Source organism: Carassius carassius, chromosome 20, assembly GCF_963082965.1.
Source record: "Carassius carassius chromosome 20, fCarCar2.1, whole genome shotgun sequence".
NCBI classification, from domain to species: Eukaryota; Metazoa; Chordata; class Actinopteri; order Cypriniformes; family Cyprinidae; genus Carassius; species Carassius carassius.
The window spans coordinates 14,740,763-14,759,184 of record NC_081774.1 but is presented as its reverse complement, the minus strand read 5'-3'; the positions used below and the strand labels follow the sequence as shown (position 1 = coordinate 14,759,184).

Sequence of the window (18,422 nt, the reverse complement as noted above, 5' to 3'; positions counted from 1 at the left end):
TGTTTGAGAAAGCTGTAAACTAATTCCACATTGCACAAGGTGCAAACAACCTTACGCCTGTTACACACATAATCCGTCTGCAGTGCGTACGCGTTGCATATTGTTTTACGCACCCATGTTAATGGATTCCAGTCTCGTTCCAGGAGTGGTCTGTCTGCAGTAGTGCAGCGATCGTTTACGTACTGAGTAGCGGACTGCAAACACGTCCTGTGTGAAAGCACATCGATGTGCTGCTTCTGCACCACATACGTAATGCACACGGACTGCATACGCACTGCAGACGGATTATGTGTGAAACAGGCTTGAGTCTTGTCAAGGTTTCCATTGGGAAGCTTCTTTAAAAAAAAATCCCTAAAGCAAACCTGGCGGCATTTTAGCTGCATCCATGTTAGCACGGCCCATTTGATGTGGTAATTTCACAGTAGGCATACACACAGGTGCGAAGACTCGTTCTCGCCCCCTACAGTGCAATCCGGCTAGGTATACATCCGCGCTAAAATATCAAGTTGAAAGTCGTCATAGCTTGCTTAGTATAGACCCAGCTCCCAACCCAACTTTGTGAATAGATTAACGGCGATATTTTTTTTTATCGCCCAATAAGAGTCTCACTGTTAACGGTATATATATATATATATATGGTGACAGAAGCTTCCCCAGTGCAACAGAATGATAGTGACAGGACAAAAACACAGATAATAAAAGAGTAATATATATATATATATATATATATATTAAAAAAAGATTTGCAAATTTTGATTTCATGGACTTTAAAGTGTAAGACATTTTTTGTCAGATATGTCAATATATTTTAGATTTTAATAAAAAAGATTAATAATAATGCAACAATTTCAAAGCCAGTAAATTTTTTCAACCAAAGTGAATGTTGATAATGCAGCACTAGAAGGTAGCTCCGCACATGACATTTTTTTGCGCACAATTTACCAATTTGTGCCCTCACTGTACTAAAACGTGCACATGATTACTATTGTGTTCCGTCGATTTACTTTTGCGTTCCCTCGATTTGTTAAATTGTGCGAATGATTTAGCAAACCAAGGGAACGAATTAGTAAATCGTGCGCACAATTTATAAATCGAGTGAACGAAATAGTAAATCGAGGGAACGCAATAGTAATCGTGACGTTTTAGTACATTGAGGGAACGAATTAGTAAATCGTGCACATGATTTAGCCTAATATTTTTTCCTGCATGTCATGTGCGAGGCTCCGTAGATAACAGCTATTCATTAATTATTTTTTAACGAAAATGAATGTAAACTTAATCTGAACCACAGTTTGAGATAAGTATAAGATTTAGTAGTCAAATAAATCTTACAGCATAAAATAAAAATATGTAAAGATTAAGAGCACTATTTCTAATATATATATATTTTACAAATGTAATCAGACTTTTTGAACAGCACAATAGATCAATAGTAAGTATTAGTAAGACGGAGAGTGTTGCCAGGTTTCATACAAAAAAACTTGCACAATTGCAATGCAAAACTAGCCCAAACCAACCACGTTTTGAGGGGGTCCCCCAGTACAAATCGTGCTCCGGGGACTAAAATACACGTGACTGGGGTCGCATCAACCCACAGATATGAAAAACAACCAGCGGTGACAGTGATAAAATAGCCAAATTCCACAGGAAAACCGCAGACTTGGCAACACTGTGACGGATAGTAATGTCTACAATGGATACGAGCTCTGTCGTGGTGCAACCTTTACAGCTTGACGTTGTCTAATTTGAAACAGTCTCCCTACTGCACTAATAGTAGTAAGACTTTCCTCTGTGTATACATATTCTTACAAGTACAATTAGATGTATTATTTGTGTCCCCTTAAAAAATTGCTCTTAAGATATTTTGTTTATTGTCCCCCCAAACGAAATTTACACCCCAGACAGATAGATAGATAGATAGATAGATAGATAGATAGATAGATAGATAGATAGATAGATAGATAGATAGATAGATAGATAGATAGATACATAGATAGATAGATAGATACATAGATAGATAGATACAGTAGATACTGTAGTTTACCTGGGCACTGATTACTCCAGTGCAGTATAACATGCATGCACTATATGAGGATAAGGTGGGGAGGGAGGTTACAAGAGCTCTTTAGCCTATCACAACCCTGCACATGGGAGTAAATCTCCCTCCTCTCTATCCCTTCTCTCTCTCTCTCTCTCTCTCTCTCTCTGCCTCTCCTTCTCACTGCCCGAGTGTGACTTAGCTGTGGCTCTGGTCTGGATGCACAGCAGTAGGAAGCCAACTGACACACAGTCATCATCTCTGCTGCCTCCCTGGTCAATCTGCATGGCAACTTAACACAGAGATTACACAGAGAGCACTGTGTTTGACCAGCAACTACACAAGTAAAGTAGATGCCTGATGCTTGCCTGGTGCTGGATTATTAGGAGGATCATTTCTCCAAAGCGGGAGAAGTGATTAGACATCAGCATGCTGTGGGTTTCTCCATAGCAAGAGAGTTTAACAACTTCAGCTCTTTCACTGATTCAGTTCTTCAAGCGTTCAGTTGTATCCTCGCTGTGGTTCCTCAAGCTGAGCAGATGGTTCTCTCCAAGGACTCCTCAACTGGTTTCACTCTCCAGTATTCGTCAGAGCAACAATGAATATTAACAGAGAAGGACAGCAAATCAATTAGGTGGATGTCCGGTTATCTGCAAAATTTGCACAGGTGAAGGTGTGTGCAGTTTCAGAAAGAAGGGAAAACTTTGGAAAAATCCCTTACCAGTGTGCTCCGGAAGAACTTGGAGAGATGTCCAAACCTTCACGTCTGGTCAAACCCTCCAAGCAGTCCCGAAAGGAACCTCCAGGAAATCGCTCACACATGCTGGTCGTCGGGGAGAGGTTGATGAGGGCTGGCAGTGAGGGCAACCTGGTGAGATCCAGACCACCCCAGAAGCCTTCTGACACCAATCCAGTGGGTTCCAATCCAGGTATTATGCTTCCTAAATCTGATTGGTGTTAGCATTATCTTGATTATTTGATTAGATATTTGTGTCACTCTACAAAATATTAGACATATGACCACACACATACAAATATGCTTACGGTTCTGCCATGAGTTTAGATCCGCCTGTCTGAGAAGCTTTTGTACGATATTCCTGACTGCAGCACATGGGTGCGCTTGTATAGTTTGGCTGATGCCTTCTCTATATGGGGGGATTAAGACAGGGGTTTGACCCTGACTGTTCACGCTGCTGATTAGTTACATTCCCTCCTCATTATCAAATTATCTCACATCACTTGATCTCATTGGTGGTAATCAAACCAGCAACTCTCAGCTAGATTCACTAAGAGTTACATGTTTTTAAACAGTGACTGAATAGGAAGCTAAACACATGGTTGTATTTGTACTACCGATTTAAGCATAAAATGATTCTAAATCATTTATGAGACAGGAGATTTTATCAACCTATGCTCCTGATTGATTTTGATGTATATTTACACTAGTTCGCTTTCTCTGCAAAGTACTATTTTAAGAAATTAACAATGACATCTGTGTGCTTGTGTGCACTGTGTAATAGTTACAAAAAGATTGGAAAAAATCTTCAGAGAGAAGAGCAGCAATGGGAAGCTCCCTCGATTAATGTCAGCAGTTGACTTATAAGTTTTGACAGTGCGGTTAGGCAAAAGTTTTGAAGAACTGTCACCGCTCTAATTAGGTCAGTTTAGAAACCACATGGTAGCTAATGGGTACAGGGACTGAGGCTTCTCAAATCAATTAATATTTTATCAGATACCTTCCACAAAAGACTTTCTTGTGGTTCATTACTGTAAACACACATTCACACATGCTGGTATTCCTATCTTTATGGAGACATTCCATAGATTTAATGGTTTTTATACTGTACAAACTGTATTTCTATCCACTTACCCTATCCTAAAATTACCCCACATACAAAAACTACTGCATTTTTAGATAAAAAAAAAATCATTCTTTATGATTTATAATCTTGTTTCCTCGTGGAAACCAAAAAAACAAAAAAAAAACAAAGTCCCCACAAAGTCAAAATTTACTGGTACTATCATTGTGGTGACATTTGATCCCCATAATGTAATGAATACTAGGTGCACACACACAAGATAAACAAGTGACGCACAGATACTATTGGCAAAACTCCGCATTTGAACATTCAATAGCAAATACTTAAACTAATAACAAAACATAGGCCTACTTACAGTAGCTGATTCAGAAGTGCCAGATTGTCATAAAGTCAGAATTACCTCTTCTCCTAGGTTCATGAAACAGTTGTCCATAAAATGTGTTACTGTTCTGTTGTAATTAATCTTAAAGATTCCTGAATGCATCTACTTTCGGAAAGGCCAAATAAAGTGATTTTGCTTTTGCCAAGATACAAACAGCATCTCCCTGACAAGGCTGCTTCAACACTAACTGCTGTTACTGAAACAACGACTTCTTTCTTTGCGTAATCATCAGGGTTGCGTTTCCCAAAACCATAGTTGCTAACCTGTTAGCAACTTAGTTGGTTGACAATGGGAAATTGCATTGCAACCAACAAAGTTGCTAACTTAGTTAGCAACTATGGTTTTGGGAAACGCACCCCTGGGCGGCATTACGCAAATATTTCCATATGTGGGGACGTGTTTGAATGAGCAGTTTTAGGAGTCTTAACTTTGATGAAGAATATCTCTTTGGATTTTAGACTTTAGTCTTTGCAACTTTACAGAACTTCTAACATACACCAAGAGCTTGTAATACTCCAAAGAGAAAGGGACATTTTTAATCACATCGTTATCGTAATCACATGTCGTTCCAAACCCGTAAAAGCTTTTTTACACAATTTAACATATTTTGGACGAAAACCGGGAGGCTTGAGACTGTCCCATAGACTGCCAAATAAGTTATACTGTCAAGGTCCAGAAAAGTATTAAAAGAGTCGTCAAAATAGTCCATCTGCCATCAGTGGTTCAACCAGGACATTATGAAGCACCGAGAATAATTTTTTGCTCAAATAAAACAAAAATAACGACTATATTCAACAATTCATCTCCTCTATTCCTGTCCGCATCACCGTAGTGCTATTTTGGAGAATATGAGTTGGTCCCAGACAGCGTACGCTCTTCTGTGTCAGCCACGTCACATGGATATGTCTTCTACATGTATTTACACTGTGATTTGAAAGAAAACAGCGCATCCTTGTAGCACGGCTGAGACAGAAGAGCGTACGCTGCCTGGGTCCAACTCATATTCTCCAAAATACCGGAGATGAATTGTTGAATATAGTCGTTATTTTTATTTTATTTGAGTACAAAAATGATTCTCGTCAATTCATAACGTTATGGTTGAACCACTGATGCCAGGTGGACTATTCTGACAATGCTTTTCATACTTTTCTGGACCTTGAAAGTGTAACGTACTTGGAGGTCTATGGGACAGTCACAAGCCTCCCGGTTTTCATCCAAAATATCTTAAATAGTGTTCAGAAGACAAACGAAGCTTTTAGAGGTTTGGAACAACATGGTGTTAAGTGATTAATGACAAAATGTACATTTTGGGGTGGAGTATCCCTATAAAGTGATAGTGACAGTTCTACTTTATTACTAAAGAAAAGTATTTTAAATTATATATGTTCTTTTAAAATCTAATAATCTCTAACAAATGCTTCAGTGTTTCCACAAAAAAATAAAAAATAAATAAAAAGCACAACACTGATAATAATAAGAAATGTTTCTAGAGCACCAAACTACTGAAGACTGGATTAATGTCTGCTGAAAATTCAGCTTTGACATCACAAGAATTCATTATATTTCTAAATATCTTCAAATAGAAAAATGTATTGTACAGTGTAATTATAAAAATAAAAATAAATCTTTTTTTCAGTATTTTCTAAAAATCCCCAATCTTTTTAACGGTAATATAATTATATTGTTTATCTGTTACTACATGCTTTTCATTAGATTGTTATTTGCTGTTTTTGAGTATGTGTGAATATATTTTAGTATAGTGCCTATTTATGTTATCAGTCTCCAGCGACTTCCAAATGCCAAAATAGTTTTCTTTCACTTCAATGATTTTTACTCACACTGCTTGGAGAGGTGTGAGATTGAAGGCACAGCCTTAGGACCACTGTCCCCTGCTGTCCCCCATTCTCTCCTTCAGGTCTATTAAAACAGAGATTTATCCCAGAGACAGCACCAATCCTGCCATGCCGCTGCAGATACAGTACATGACATTTCCACAGGCACAGAATCCAACACCGCGTGGAGTTCTTTCTACCCTCAGAGGCTCCAAATGTGCTCAAAGAGATTCCTGCAGCTCCAATTGCCTCCATGAACTCACATCTAATTTTAAAGCCTCTTTTCTTGTGGATTTGTGCAATGAACTGCAGTTCATGCTTATGAAGAATGTATTTTTTTCTATTCAGCTGAATTATAAAATGCATTTTTAGCAAAAGGTGCACCTGAGATATCACACCTGTTTTTGTTACAGCCTAATGCTATGTAACGAGCAACATTTATTTTCTTTTATTAAAAAGTTGGGGGTGCTGCCTTTCATTTTGTAGCCAATCAGGATGGTTGTTGCATCAGTTTGAGTGCAACAGTCAGGTTTTGGAAATAAAAATTCATTTTCACTGTCAAGGGATTGATTTTAAACAATGACTTATACGTAAAACAGAATAACTGTGAGATTGTTGTTAATCTATGATATATGCTTTTGTTGCTTTTTTTTCTTTAAAAAACTGTGTTCACCAATAGTTACCCAAGATTACCCAAGAAAAATTTAATCTCCACCAATCAAAACAAGTAAATTACACTGAAACTCTTAGTGCCCTTAATGAGAACTCTTAATGTGTTGCTTCTACATAATCTTTAAATCAATAGTTTATACTCTCTCATTTTTTATTCAATATTATAGAAAGACCTTTGTCTTTCAGCCCAATTTTCTAATACTTTTTCAAAACACTTTGCTGCTCTGATTTTTTTATTTGGTGCTAGCTTAGGGAATGAAATGAGAAATATGTTTCAAAAGCAAGTTACATTAATAATTAGGCTACAGAGGTGTAGCGGGTGAGGAAATGCTTTGCTAGGTTGGAGATCATTTGGGCCTCTCTCTGCTAAATAGTGTGATAACATTCGCCTACTCTGCAGCTGTATGGGAAAAATGAAAAGTTCTCAAAAAAGCTTTTCTTTATGATATAGTTCATGCTTATTGCACAATCAAACCCTAAGATAAACAGGATGCTTTTTTAAAGCAACACACTCCTATAAGGAAATGTCACTTTAGCGACTTATCCTACATCCAAAATGTTTATGTGTTTTCGTCAAAGCTTAAAATTTCACTTAATCATCCTTCTAAACAGTTACTGCTTATTGTACACAGAAATTAAATAACGTGTAACTTAATTTTAAAGCTCTGCAGTTATATAACCTCCCTGCATCTGCCACTAAAGCACTAATGTAATACAGGAATAAGCCAGATCTTCATGTGCCATTATGTCAGCTTAATCAACAGGAAGCAATATGGTCTGACATCAGTGTGATCTCAAACAGGAAGTGTGCCTGTCTTGTCCCATTCCTCTCTGCTGCCCTGTCCAACCTCATTTTTGTCCCTGCCACCAGCTTAGCTCTATGGCCTTCTCACAGCTTTGAACCAAACAGTTCAGAAAACATACAGTATGCAGAGCACAACAGCCTAAAAATATCAATGTTGGAAATTATGGAGCTTTTGTTTTTTCCAAGATTCAACCCTATGTCAACATTAACATTCCTGTCATTCATCAGCACGTTCTGCATGGAAGAACTGCAGAAAACTGGTTAATACACTGACCACTTCTGTACAATTTTCTGATAATGATTTGGAGTTTAAAGCTGCTGTGAGCATGCGTTCAGTCTAATCTCCAATCAAGTCCTGTTTGGCTGGTTATGTAGTAGCTGAGCCCAGGAATATCAGTGCTCACTGTTGTCAGAACCACACTACTTCAAAAACTGAGTGGGCCAAGATCCACACTGCAGACTGCTTAGCTTGGCCTCTTCAGGTGGAGTTATTAAAGATACACATTCCCCCCATACAATGAAAACTGCCTATAATGAGACTTAGAGGTGACTGTAAGGAGAAGACGGCAATAGCTCTTCCTCAGGTTGCGCTATCCTTCTTCTCAGAGAATTGATTTCCTACTCATTATAGTAAGGAAAGACAATTCATTACAGACCATTTGGCAGCTGGAGTTAGTCTGTTTAAAATAATAATTCTGTAGAGCTGTTGTGAAAGTTTATGTTCTATTTCAATTGTTAGTCAAGCCACTGAATTATCACATTTTATCAGTATTTTATTTAAAGCCTGAGATGTTAGTAAAGTCAATCTAGGACAATCAGCCATTCACAATGTAACAGGTTGAAGTGTTGTAACTGGCAGGATTGGTGTGTAATATTAAATGGAGAGCATTTCTTGAGAGATTTCGTTAAAATATGTGGAGGTCATGTATTAATAAAAGAAATGCCATGGTTTTTGTTTCTCTTTCCGCCTCCTCTCTTTCTCCATAGAGTATGTTGTTTTTTGCTCTGCACACATAGAGACATGAAAAGAGAAAAAAGTGAAAGTGACATGACATTCAGCCAAGTATGGTGACCCATACTCAGAATTCGTGCTCTGCATTTAACCCATCTAAAGTGCACACACACAGACCAGTGAACACACACCCAGAGTAGTGGGCAGCCATTTATGCCACGCGCATATATATATGTGGCATATTGAGCCAAGAACAGACTAATCAGACATCATTTGAACTCTTTATTACTACCAAGGTCTGTACACATTTTTCAAGTATATCATAGTACAGTTTATTATGTGCATTCTCATTTGAATGCACATAATAATTATTGCCCAGTACTGAACACAGAATACGTCATCTTTATGCTTGACTGAAACTGTCCTTTTAGATAACTCTAACAGATGCTGTCGAATCACAGAAGCATCTTGTGGCTGTCACACAAGGACAACACTAAACTTCCCAATGCTTCAGCTGCTACCAAACAAGCCAGATCTAACTGATCAAAAGCCAATGTCTTGAAAACGCTGCACTGTTTCCTCTTTATACGTGTTTGGGTTCTTCATGCCTCATCCTTGTCTCGACTTCCAGTAATGTTTTGAGTGCTTTTTCATTTTCTCATATAATTCTCTGTATCTTTGCAACCAGCTGAATCATAGAATTGAATTCTGTAAAAGTCCTTCTGTTTTAAAACAAGTATTATATGATGAAGCTGAATCCAATGTAGCATAATATACTTTATCATGGGCATTTCAGCCAGGGATAAATTATGGATTTAGATTAGATTTGTAACTGGTTAATTAATAGACTGCCCAGAATGGCTGGTAACGTGGTACACTGTCTAGTCCACAAGCTGCTAGCTATGATGTCATGTTTTGCAACAGCAAAAAAAAAAAAAATCCCCATGGCTCCCTATCTCTGCTTGTCTTAGCCCAGCCAGAAGCTCTAAATAGGGGCAAGCAGCAGAGAAAAGATCCTTCTCAGGACCATAATGAATTTCTCTTCCTCTCATCTGTGCTGTTTGTGATGTGCGCTGTACACGCTCACTGAGAATGTAGTGAACCATTGCAGCATGGCAGTCCAGAGGAGCCTGCTTCAGGGCACAAGTGAACTAGATCAATCAGCTTGGCTTTGTCAACCTAGAAGAGCCCTCCACCGCCACCGTTACATCTGTGTCCCTCCATGCACTGCGCTGCTCTTAGGTGTCACATCCTTTTGGCAGCCTTTTTGTTTTAAATCAAAACACTGATGGAGACAGTTCTTCTACAAATACATAGTTTAGAATAATTATGATTTTTTTTTTTACAAGAAGTCTCTTATGTTTAAAACTGCATTACAGTAAAAACAGCAATACTGTGAAATATTATTACATGGTTTTTTATGTATTTTAAATGTAACTTATTCTTAATGGCAAAGCTGAAATTACAGCAATTATCACTCCCGTCTTCAGTTACATGATCCTTCGGATATCATTTTAATATTCAGATTTGGTGCTCAAGAAACATCTCATATTATTATCAGTTTTAAAAACAGCTGCATATTATATGATAGACTACCATAAGGTTGGGGAATAAAAGGATTTTTAAAAGTAAAAATAATACTTATTTCCAACAATACTATATGATAATACTTTTTTCCAGCAAAGACATACAAAAATGATCAAAGTTTAGAGTAAAGACATTTATAATGTTTCAAGATTTCACATAGGCTAAATCGTGTTCTTTTGATTTTTCTATATTTAACATCCTGAAATCATTCTAACACTGATTTATATATATATGTATGTATATATATATATATATATATATATATATATTTATTTATTTATTCAAATAGAAAAAAAGTGATTGTAAAGTGTAACATTTAACTGTTTACAATAAAATAAAAATCTTACTGACCCCATTTTTAGCAATAATATACTTATATTGTTTTTCTGTTATTACCTGCTTTCAAGTTGATTGCAATTTTTTTAGACTTGTTCAATCTATAGAACTACTGTAAAACAAAGCCACACATGTACACTGACACTGAACAAAGCTGAGTGATGCAGACTTGCAGTTAATTCTCCTTAAGTCGAAAGAGTGTCTTGTATCCTAGAGACATTGTGCATTTCCTTATGGGTTAGCTTGGAAACAGAATACTATTAGAGAAGAGGTATAAACTTGGCTGTGGCAGTACTTAAGTCTCTCATTGGTTGAATAAAGCTGACCTGCTCAGGGACTTTATCTGTGTTGTTGGTGTCTGTCTAATGGTGCTGAAAGAGGAATGACTAAATATATGTCCTCTGGGCAGCCCTTCATATAAATGTCAGTTTTGCCCATTGGTCTGTATAGTTGGTCTTCTGTTATCACTTTGTTCTCGGTCTTTCTTTTAAATGTTAAAAGTGGCTAGAGAGAATGGATTTGGATGTGAGAGGACAGTTACATGATATGAAAAAGGCAAGTTTGAAAAATGCTGGACATTGCGAACAAGAACACTCTCAGGAAAAAAGTTCAAAAGCTGTCAGTAGGGGAAGTACCTTTTAAGTACTATTGTGTACTTTTAAAGGAACCAATATGGACCCTTTAGGTACCAAAGTGTTCCTTTGAAAAGGTGAGCTGGGAAAATGGTATGGTTCTCACCATCATTTAAAAAAAAAAATGGATAGCTATTTATTCAAAATATATATTTTATTAAATATTTAGGAAAGTTTTAAAAGCTATTAAATTGTATAATGGAGATGGGATCACTGTTTTCAAAGTTAATAAAATGTTTCTTCAGCAACAAATCAGCATATTAGAATGATTTCTGGAAGACTGGAATAATGGCTGCAGAAAGTTCATCTTTGCATCACAGAAATAAAAATATCTAATCACAGAAAACAGATATTCTAAATTGTAATAGCATTTCAAAATATTGGTTTCCGCTGTTTTTACTGTATTTGATCAAATAAATGCAGGTGAGACTTTAAAACATCTTAACTCCAACCTTTTTAACAGAACTGTATAATAAAATAATGTTTAATATATTATCTCATTGTATAGCCACTGTTGTTTTGGTGCCTTGTTGATTCATTTTTTTTTTTCCCCTCACTGTATCGGTGTGTGGAGAGTAGGACTTCTTTTACCGGCGACGCCACCCAGGAAATTTCCCCCCGAGAATAGGATTTGACTAACTCAATAGTTAAACCACCAAAATACAAAAAGCACACAGGTTTGAATTATGCATGAAGCCAGAGACGTAGTTCCGTTAAAAGAATTTTATTCATACAATTACTAAAATACAAGTACAAGATACCATACACCCTAAAATTGGGGAAATGAGTGCTGAGGCCTTACCAGTGGAGAGGTAGGGTCAAGGGGTTTGGGATCTCAGGGCAGGATTCCCCAATCACACACGGTGATATATATAAGCAAACAAGGGAAAACCCACGAAAGAGACCACCACTTTCGGCATTCAGCACTGTGGGAGAGAGAACAGTCAATTATTGGGGAGGGAAATAAGCGAATAAACCAAAAATAAGTGAAAAAAAGCAACTTCAGTCTAAGGCAATTCTAGGCAGCAAAGGCAGTTCAGAGCGTAGAGTGAGCTCCTGTAGCTATTACTGGTTAAACAATCTACAGTTAAAACAATAGTGGAGACAAAACAGCAGCGTGACTGGGAAAGGAGGGGCTGATGCAGATACCAGCGCCGGTGCAGATACGAGCCTGCGAAGCGGTTTACAACCCTGATGTACACAAACCAAATTCAGTAACGGTTTGTGATTAAAATATACACATAATGCCATCTAGTATACATACGTACCCATCAAGGAGCCTCACACCAATAGTGACGATAGTACAGCTACACTGAGCCAGCAGCAAAACTCAACCCAGTTCCGTCACAGGAATGATCGGGTTTACAACAGGGAGACACTGCAAAAGACACTGCAACGCCCATCCTAACGTAAACAAGGCCTATAGATGAATCAAATTAGCCCATTGCATTACCTGTAGAATTACTGTGACTGCACCACGGCCTCGAAAGACTCAAGAGCCGAAATGTGCCTCTGGCCACAAAGAATAAGGAGTGTCTTCTTCTTCTTCTTCTTCTTCTTCTTCTTCTTCTTCTTCTTCTTCTTCTTCTTCTTCTTCTTCTTCTTCTTCTTCTTCTTCTTCTTCTTCTTCTTCTTCTTCTTCTTCTTCTTCTTCTTCTTCTTCTTCTTCTTCTTCTTCTTCTTCTTCTTCTTCTTCTTCTTCTTCTTCTTCTTCTTCTTCTTCTTCTTCTTCTTCTTCTTCTTCTTCTTCTTCTGCCATTCACTCCATAGGAGCATTACCGCCACCAATAAGGAGTGTCAATTGGGAACCCCTGCCTATATAGCATGCAGCTAAGTCCTGATTGGTCCAGAGAGAGTGTGCGTGTGATTGAAACCACTGCGACCAATCAACCCGTTACAATCAGTGTGATTGAAACCATTGCGACCACTCAACCTGCTACAGGTGGATGAACAGAAAGAGAGGGTGGAGGAACCAGCGGAAATTAATTATTAACTGCAACAAGCAAATCTTTTCCAATTCCTGCAAACAGTGGCAGGTCTTGGAAACTTTATATGAAAAACAATGAGGAGCAAAAAATTTTAGCATCTTCTGAGAAACATCTTGCTCTCCCAGTTCTTTAAGGAGGGGATAGCAAGAGATGTAACAGAATCTGCCCTACTCTTCTAAGCTTTGTTTAAAATGCTGATTGTTGTCTGTTCAGGGTCACAGGTAGGGCTTGTTGCTGAAAAACGAACCCCTTGCTAACAGAATGAGAGCTGTGCTTTGAAACATGAAGGAAATCTCTTATTTGCTTTTATTGTGTTCTTTGTCTTAAACCTCTGATGCCACAACCTGTTTCCAAACACTCTGGAATCATAAACACTTCTTAACTAATTGTCTAGACATTAATCTCTCTGTCACCAATGTCCTATGCTTGCTGATAGTAGACAAAGGTGAGGTTTCAGGACCAGGAGTGCCATTAGTCTTACAATAGACCCTCCTTTCTGCTGCACTTCCGATTCACACACACTCTAACTTACACAAATTTCAGCTCAGTAGTGCAGAGAGTAGAGCCGTGGTTTGAGCAGTGGGCGAGACACTCATGTATTTAATAGAGGGAGAGGCAGTGTGAACCTCACACTGAACAGGATACACATGCAAACTGACTCGGAGGACATTTAGAGCTGGTGAGTTTTTTTGTAGGACTGAATTACCCCTAAAAATGTCAAATCATTTATGAGCACACATTTCATAAACCGTGCTTTGGGATGCTTATGTTTTATGTTTGTATTGCTGGTTTAGAACTCCTTGCAGATATTGAACTTTGTCATTGAAATTTATACTGCATGTTTTAACAACCAGAACCAGACCGTTGTGTGTGGCGAGTGAAAGTGCTGCAATCATGTGGACTTGAGCATTTTTTGCAAAGCTTTTTGTCATTGAACCAGTGTAAAGAGATATTTCAGATTTTAGCGATTATATAATTTTTACATGACTAGTATGTTGATGGTGAGTGTGTTAGACTTTGTATTATATTTAGCAATCTACCTGACTCTGTCGTACTGTTGTATTTAAGGTAAATAGTGTTCCTGTGGCTCAAGTGGAAGAGCATTGCGTTAGCAGTGCAAGGTTGTTGGTTTTATTCCCAGGGAACACATGTTAGGTAAAAACTGTTAGCCTGAATGCACTGTAAGTCACTTCGGATAAAAGCTTCTGCTAAATGGAATCAAAAATTGGCTTCACAGTTTCATTTCTGAAAAGGTTTCAGCATGGTTTTCACAATATTTAATGTGGTGTGGAGCAACTATTCACTCCTTAAAATTCAAGAAATGTTTTCTTATTCCTTTTCTCGGGAAATGTTTTAGTCATGCTTTATTTTGGCAGATCACATGTGTGTTTGTATGGTTTAATAAGAGGAACAGTGTTCCAGCTCCATCTGCTATGCTTAATGCTTTGAAAAGACTGACACTGGCATAATGAAAGTGTGAAATATACAAAGGGGAGTGTTGCTCACCTCATTTGCAGTAAAGATGTTATTTTTGTCATATACTCTCACATATGCAGGCCAAGTTATCATTTCTTGCATAACAAAGCAGTCACATCAATTTAATAAAAAGTTTAGTAGGAAATAACTTCTAATATTTTTACGGTCTGTCAAAAATGCAATGGAACTACCACGTTCAAGGCCCAGAAAGCTAGTACGGACATCAATAAAATAGTACTTTCGTAAATGCACATTAAAGACTGACACGGAAGAGAAGAAATTGCAGTATTAAGTAGTTTTTTTTTTTCTTTGCACACAAAAAAGTATTCTCTTTTATAAAATTAAGGTTGAACCACTGATGTCATGTGAACTATTTTAATGATGTCCTTACTACTTTTGTGGACCTTGGATGTGGTAATTCCATTATATGCAGAATCAGAAAGCAATCGAATTTCATCAAAATGATCTTAATTTGTGTTCCAAAGATGAACGAAGGTCTTACAGACCTGGAACGACATGAGGGTGAGTAATTAATTACAGAATTTTCCAGATTTGTGTGAGTTTGTAGATTTGGAAAAATTTAGAACTGCATCACTTGCTCACCATTGGATCCTCTGTAGTGAATGGGTGCCGTCAGAACAAGAGCCCAAACAGCTGATATAAACATCACAATAATCCACAAGTAATGCACTTACTTCAGTTGATCAATTAACATCTTATAAAGCAAAAAGCTGCATCTTTGTTATAAACGAAATCATCATTAATACGTTTTCTACTTCAAACGATTGTCTCCTAGCTAAAATATGAGACAGCTAGGCCTATCTATAATATTTTTATATTTCTCCTGAATCTTGTTTTTTTGCTTTCATTTTTGTATGAACTATTCATTTTGTTTTATTCAACTGCAGTGTTAACAGACTACTTCTTTCCTCAGAATGTTTAAAGCTACACTATTTAACTTTTGACCCTCTTGGGGTTGAAGCATAATAAGTAAGTTACTTACGGAAAAACATTGTATTGGTAATGCGAGTTGGGCTTTGGTTGTGTTCTTCTGCATGGATGAATCTGATGAAGTTTTTTGAAGTGTACCGGTGTTTTAAAGATAATCATATTATCAGAGCAAATGTCACATGCTGGAAGTATCTCCACTGCCCCTTTCAATATATATAAAGAAATCCAATGGTTATAACTGGATGTGCACTCCAAAATAAGCAGACTGACTGTTTGACTGTTTGGGGTCAAAAGTACTCATGGATGAATTAGTCGCACTACGATCTATGACATGCATTTAGAAAACAGATAGTGTTCATTTCATGCCGAGTCTACAGTGGAAATCTATTCAAATTAATCAGCTGAGATTTCAATATAAAAACAAAGTATAATGTTTCAAAATAAAACAGGATGTCATTTCAAATGCTCTGCATAGTAGCTAGAAAATGAACCAGCAGTTACAGGCACATAAATAATGCTATGAGTAAAGAGTTGGCTATGCCAGAGTAACCCGCAGACAGTGTCACAGTACTGAAATCAGGGTTCAGATATTTGTGATACATCAACAGAGATTTGAGTCCTAATGGAGTAGAATGCAGGGCTCTACTGTGGGCCAGCTAAATGGTATATGAAATAGCACTGGTTGATGAGGCTTAATTGTTGTTGAGGTTTGCTGAAATGCTGATGGCCATGCATCAGCCCAAATCTTTTGAGCCGAGGCATTTGTGTGAGTGGGCGCTGGATGGGTTGCATTCCACTGCTTTGCTGACTTAGAGAGGATTTGTATTTGACGTGATTGTGCCAGCCCTGAGTTAGAGAGCAGAGACGGCACATTCAGTATTTCCAATAACAGGTGTGGGGTTTATACTGCGACTGTGGGTGGGTGAAAGCATCAAAATGTTTTTGTGATATACTGAATAACTGAAGTCATTTGAATTAGCTGTTAATTATACAATGTTACTGTTAACTGTTAACATGCAACAGTGTGGCATGTGTTTGTACAGGAAGTATTTAACAGTAAAAAAAAAAAATAATAATCTTTAAATTACATATGTGATTATGAGGAACTATAACAGTTTAGATCAGGGGTATTTGTACTTGCATTGTACATGTTTAGGGATCGATAGAGAGAGAAAGAGAGACTGCATACTGCATACTATAAAATGGCCTGCAATAAAATGTGTATAGTGTATTACAATGTTAATGTATTTACATACTTTATGATGTTTACACTGAAATGCCATTACAAATATTCATTACTGATGCAGAGTTTCATACTTGTGCATTGCATTTTAACTTTACTTGATACATTTTAATGTGGGAAAGACAATGAAAAATAGTTGATTCAGTATAGTTCAGTATAAAGTATTTTGGATGAATTTTTTTACTTTTTCTTACAAAAATGACTTTGATATCAAACAGTAATTCTTAGACCCTCTGTAAATATGTTCATAATCAAACTCATCTACATCTTAGATGACCTGAAGGTAAATTTTTGAGCAAATTTTCATTTTTGGGTAAACAATTTTTTTAAAGACAGGGCAAAACATGCCTGTTTTAAGGAGGAAATTACTGTTTTGGTATAGCCTAGCACCCTTATAAAAAGCTGCCCGGAGACATTCGTTGATGTGTTTATGTGCCATTAACTTAACGTTATTGATGATGCACTCTGTCAGTTCAGATGTAAACCTGCTTCTTAATAAACAATGAAGTAACAATCACCGAAACCCATAGCATTTTATGCAGTGCATCACATGTGTAGACACTGCACTGGCCTGCTCACATTGCTTACACAGTGTGTGATATACTCTAATGAGCTCTCTCTCACTCTGCACATGTCCATTTGTATTCTGTCATGCTCTAGAACCCTGGTTCAACTCAGCTGAATTTCACACACCAGTATTTACACTCCTTTGACAATCTAATGCAAGCTTGACTCATGAATCATGCATATCGGAGAACAAGACTGCAATTTGTTCTGAGCTTGGAGGGAACAAGATGTAATTTTTTAAACATCAACTTCACCATCCCCTCAGCGCAGTATAGTTCAGGTAAAACGATGAACTTGCTGGAACGGTCTGAAGACATTCATGTTGAGTTGCTAAATATTATCAGCTGAGAAGCATTTTTGTCACTTATCCTGCTTAGAAAAACTGGGTTGGGATAAGGTCTACTCACAAGATTTAATAATTCAACTAGTTGGTCTGTTCACTCCATAGACATTAACTATGACTAAAAGGTCCACACCACAACTATAACGATAACAACAAAGAGGAACAATATCTTTGGAATCTTAAAAAAAAAAAAGTTTTTTTTTTTTTTTGGGATGAACAATTAGATCATGGACAGCCACTCAGAACCCACCCTGTGTTTAAGAGCTTGAGCATTTAAAGCTGCACTCTAGCTGTTAATAAATACCTACCCGAACCAGTCTAAATAGTCAGAATATAAAAAATAATTATAGGTGTAATGTAGTGATTCGGGAAAAGCTAAAAACACAGTTTGGAAAATGGATTCATTGTGTAGTTGCTTATTATATAAAGTTTGTAAATTTTGAACACAAAAAAGTTACGGACTGCAGCTTTTTAGATTAGATTCAACTTTATTGTCATTATGCAGAGTACAAGTACAGAGCTAATGAAATGCAGTTAGCATCTAACCAGAAGTGCAAGGATATAGTGTTTTATATAAGTGCAGAGTAAGTGAAGCTATGATTTCCATTGTAAATGGATAGTTCACCCACAAATTTTAATTCTGTCATTAATTACTCATCCTCATGTCATTTCAAACCCGTAAGATCTTTCTTTATCTTTGGAACACAAATTAAGATATTTTTTAGCTTTCTGACCCTCCATAGATAACAATGGAACGACCATGTTCAAGGCTCAGAAAAGTGAGGACATCGATAAAAT

The 18,422-nt window shown here is 37.2% G+C and overlaps 1 protein-coding gene across 11 annotated transcripts in view; it reads left to right on the top strand.

Annotated features, from left to right (window-relative positions):
• The first annotated feature begins 2,514 nt into the window (after nucleotides 1–2,514).
• si:ch211-207d6.2 (sickle tail protein homolog) overlaps nucleotides 2,515–18,422 on the top strand; it is a 48,821-nt gene continuing 32,913 nt past the window's right edge. For 4 of the 11 annotated variants that reach the window (XM_059501810.1, XM_059501809.1, XM_059501808.1 and 1 more), the window contains exon 1: nucleotides 2,516–2,967. In XM_059501810.1, the coding sequence (XP_059357793.1) occupies nucleotides 2,787–2,967 (181 nt within the window). In that variant the 5' untranslated portion in view covers nucleotides 2,516–2,786. Of the gene's footprint in view, nucleotides 2,968–13,609; nucleotides 13,724–18,422 lie in introns of those variants that run through there. The other 7 variants (XM_059501802.1, XM_059501801.1, XM_059501800.1 and 4 more) reach the window with 4 other exon arrangements.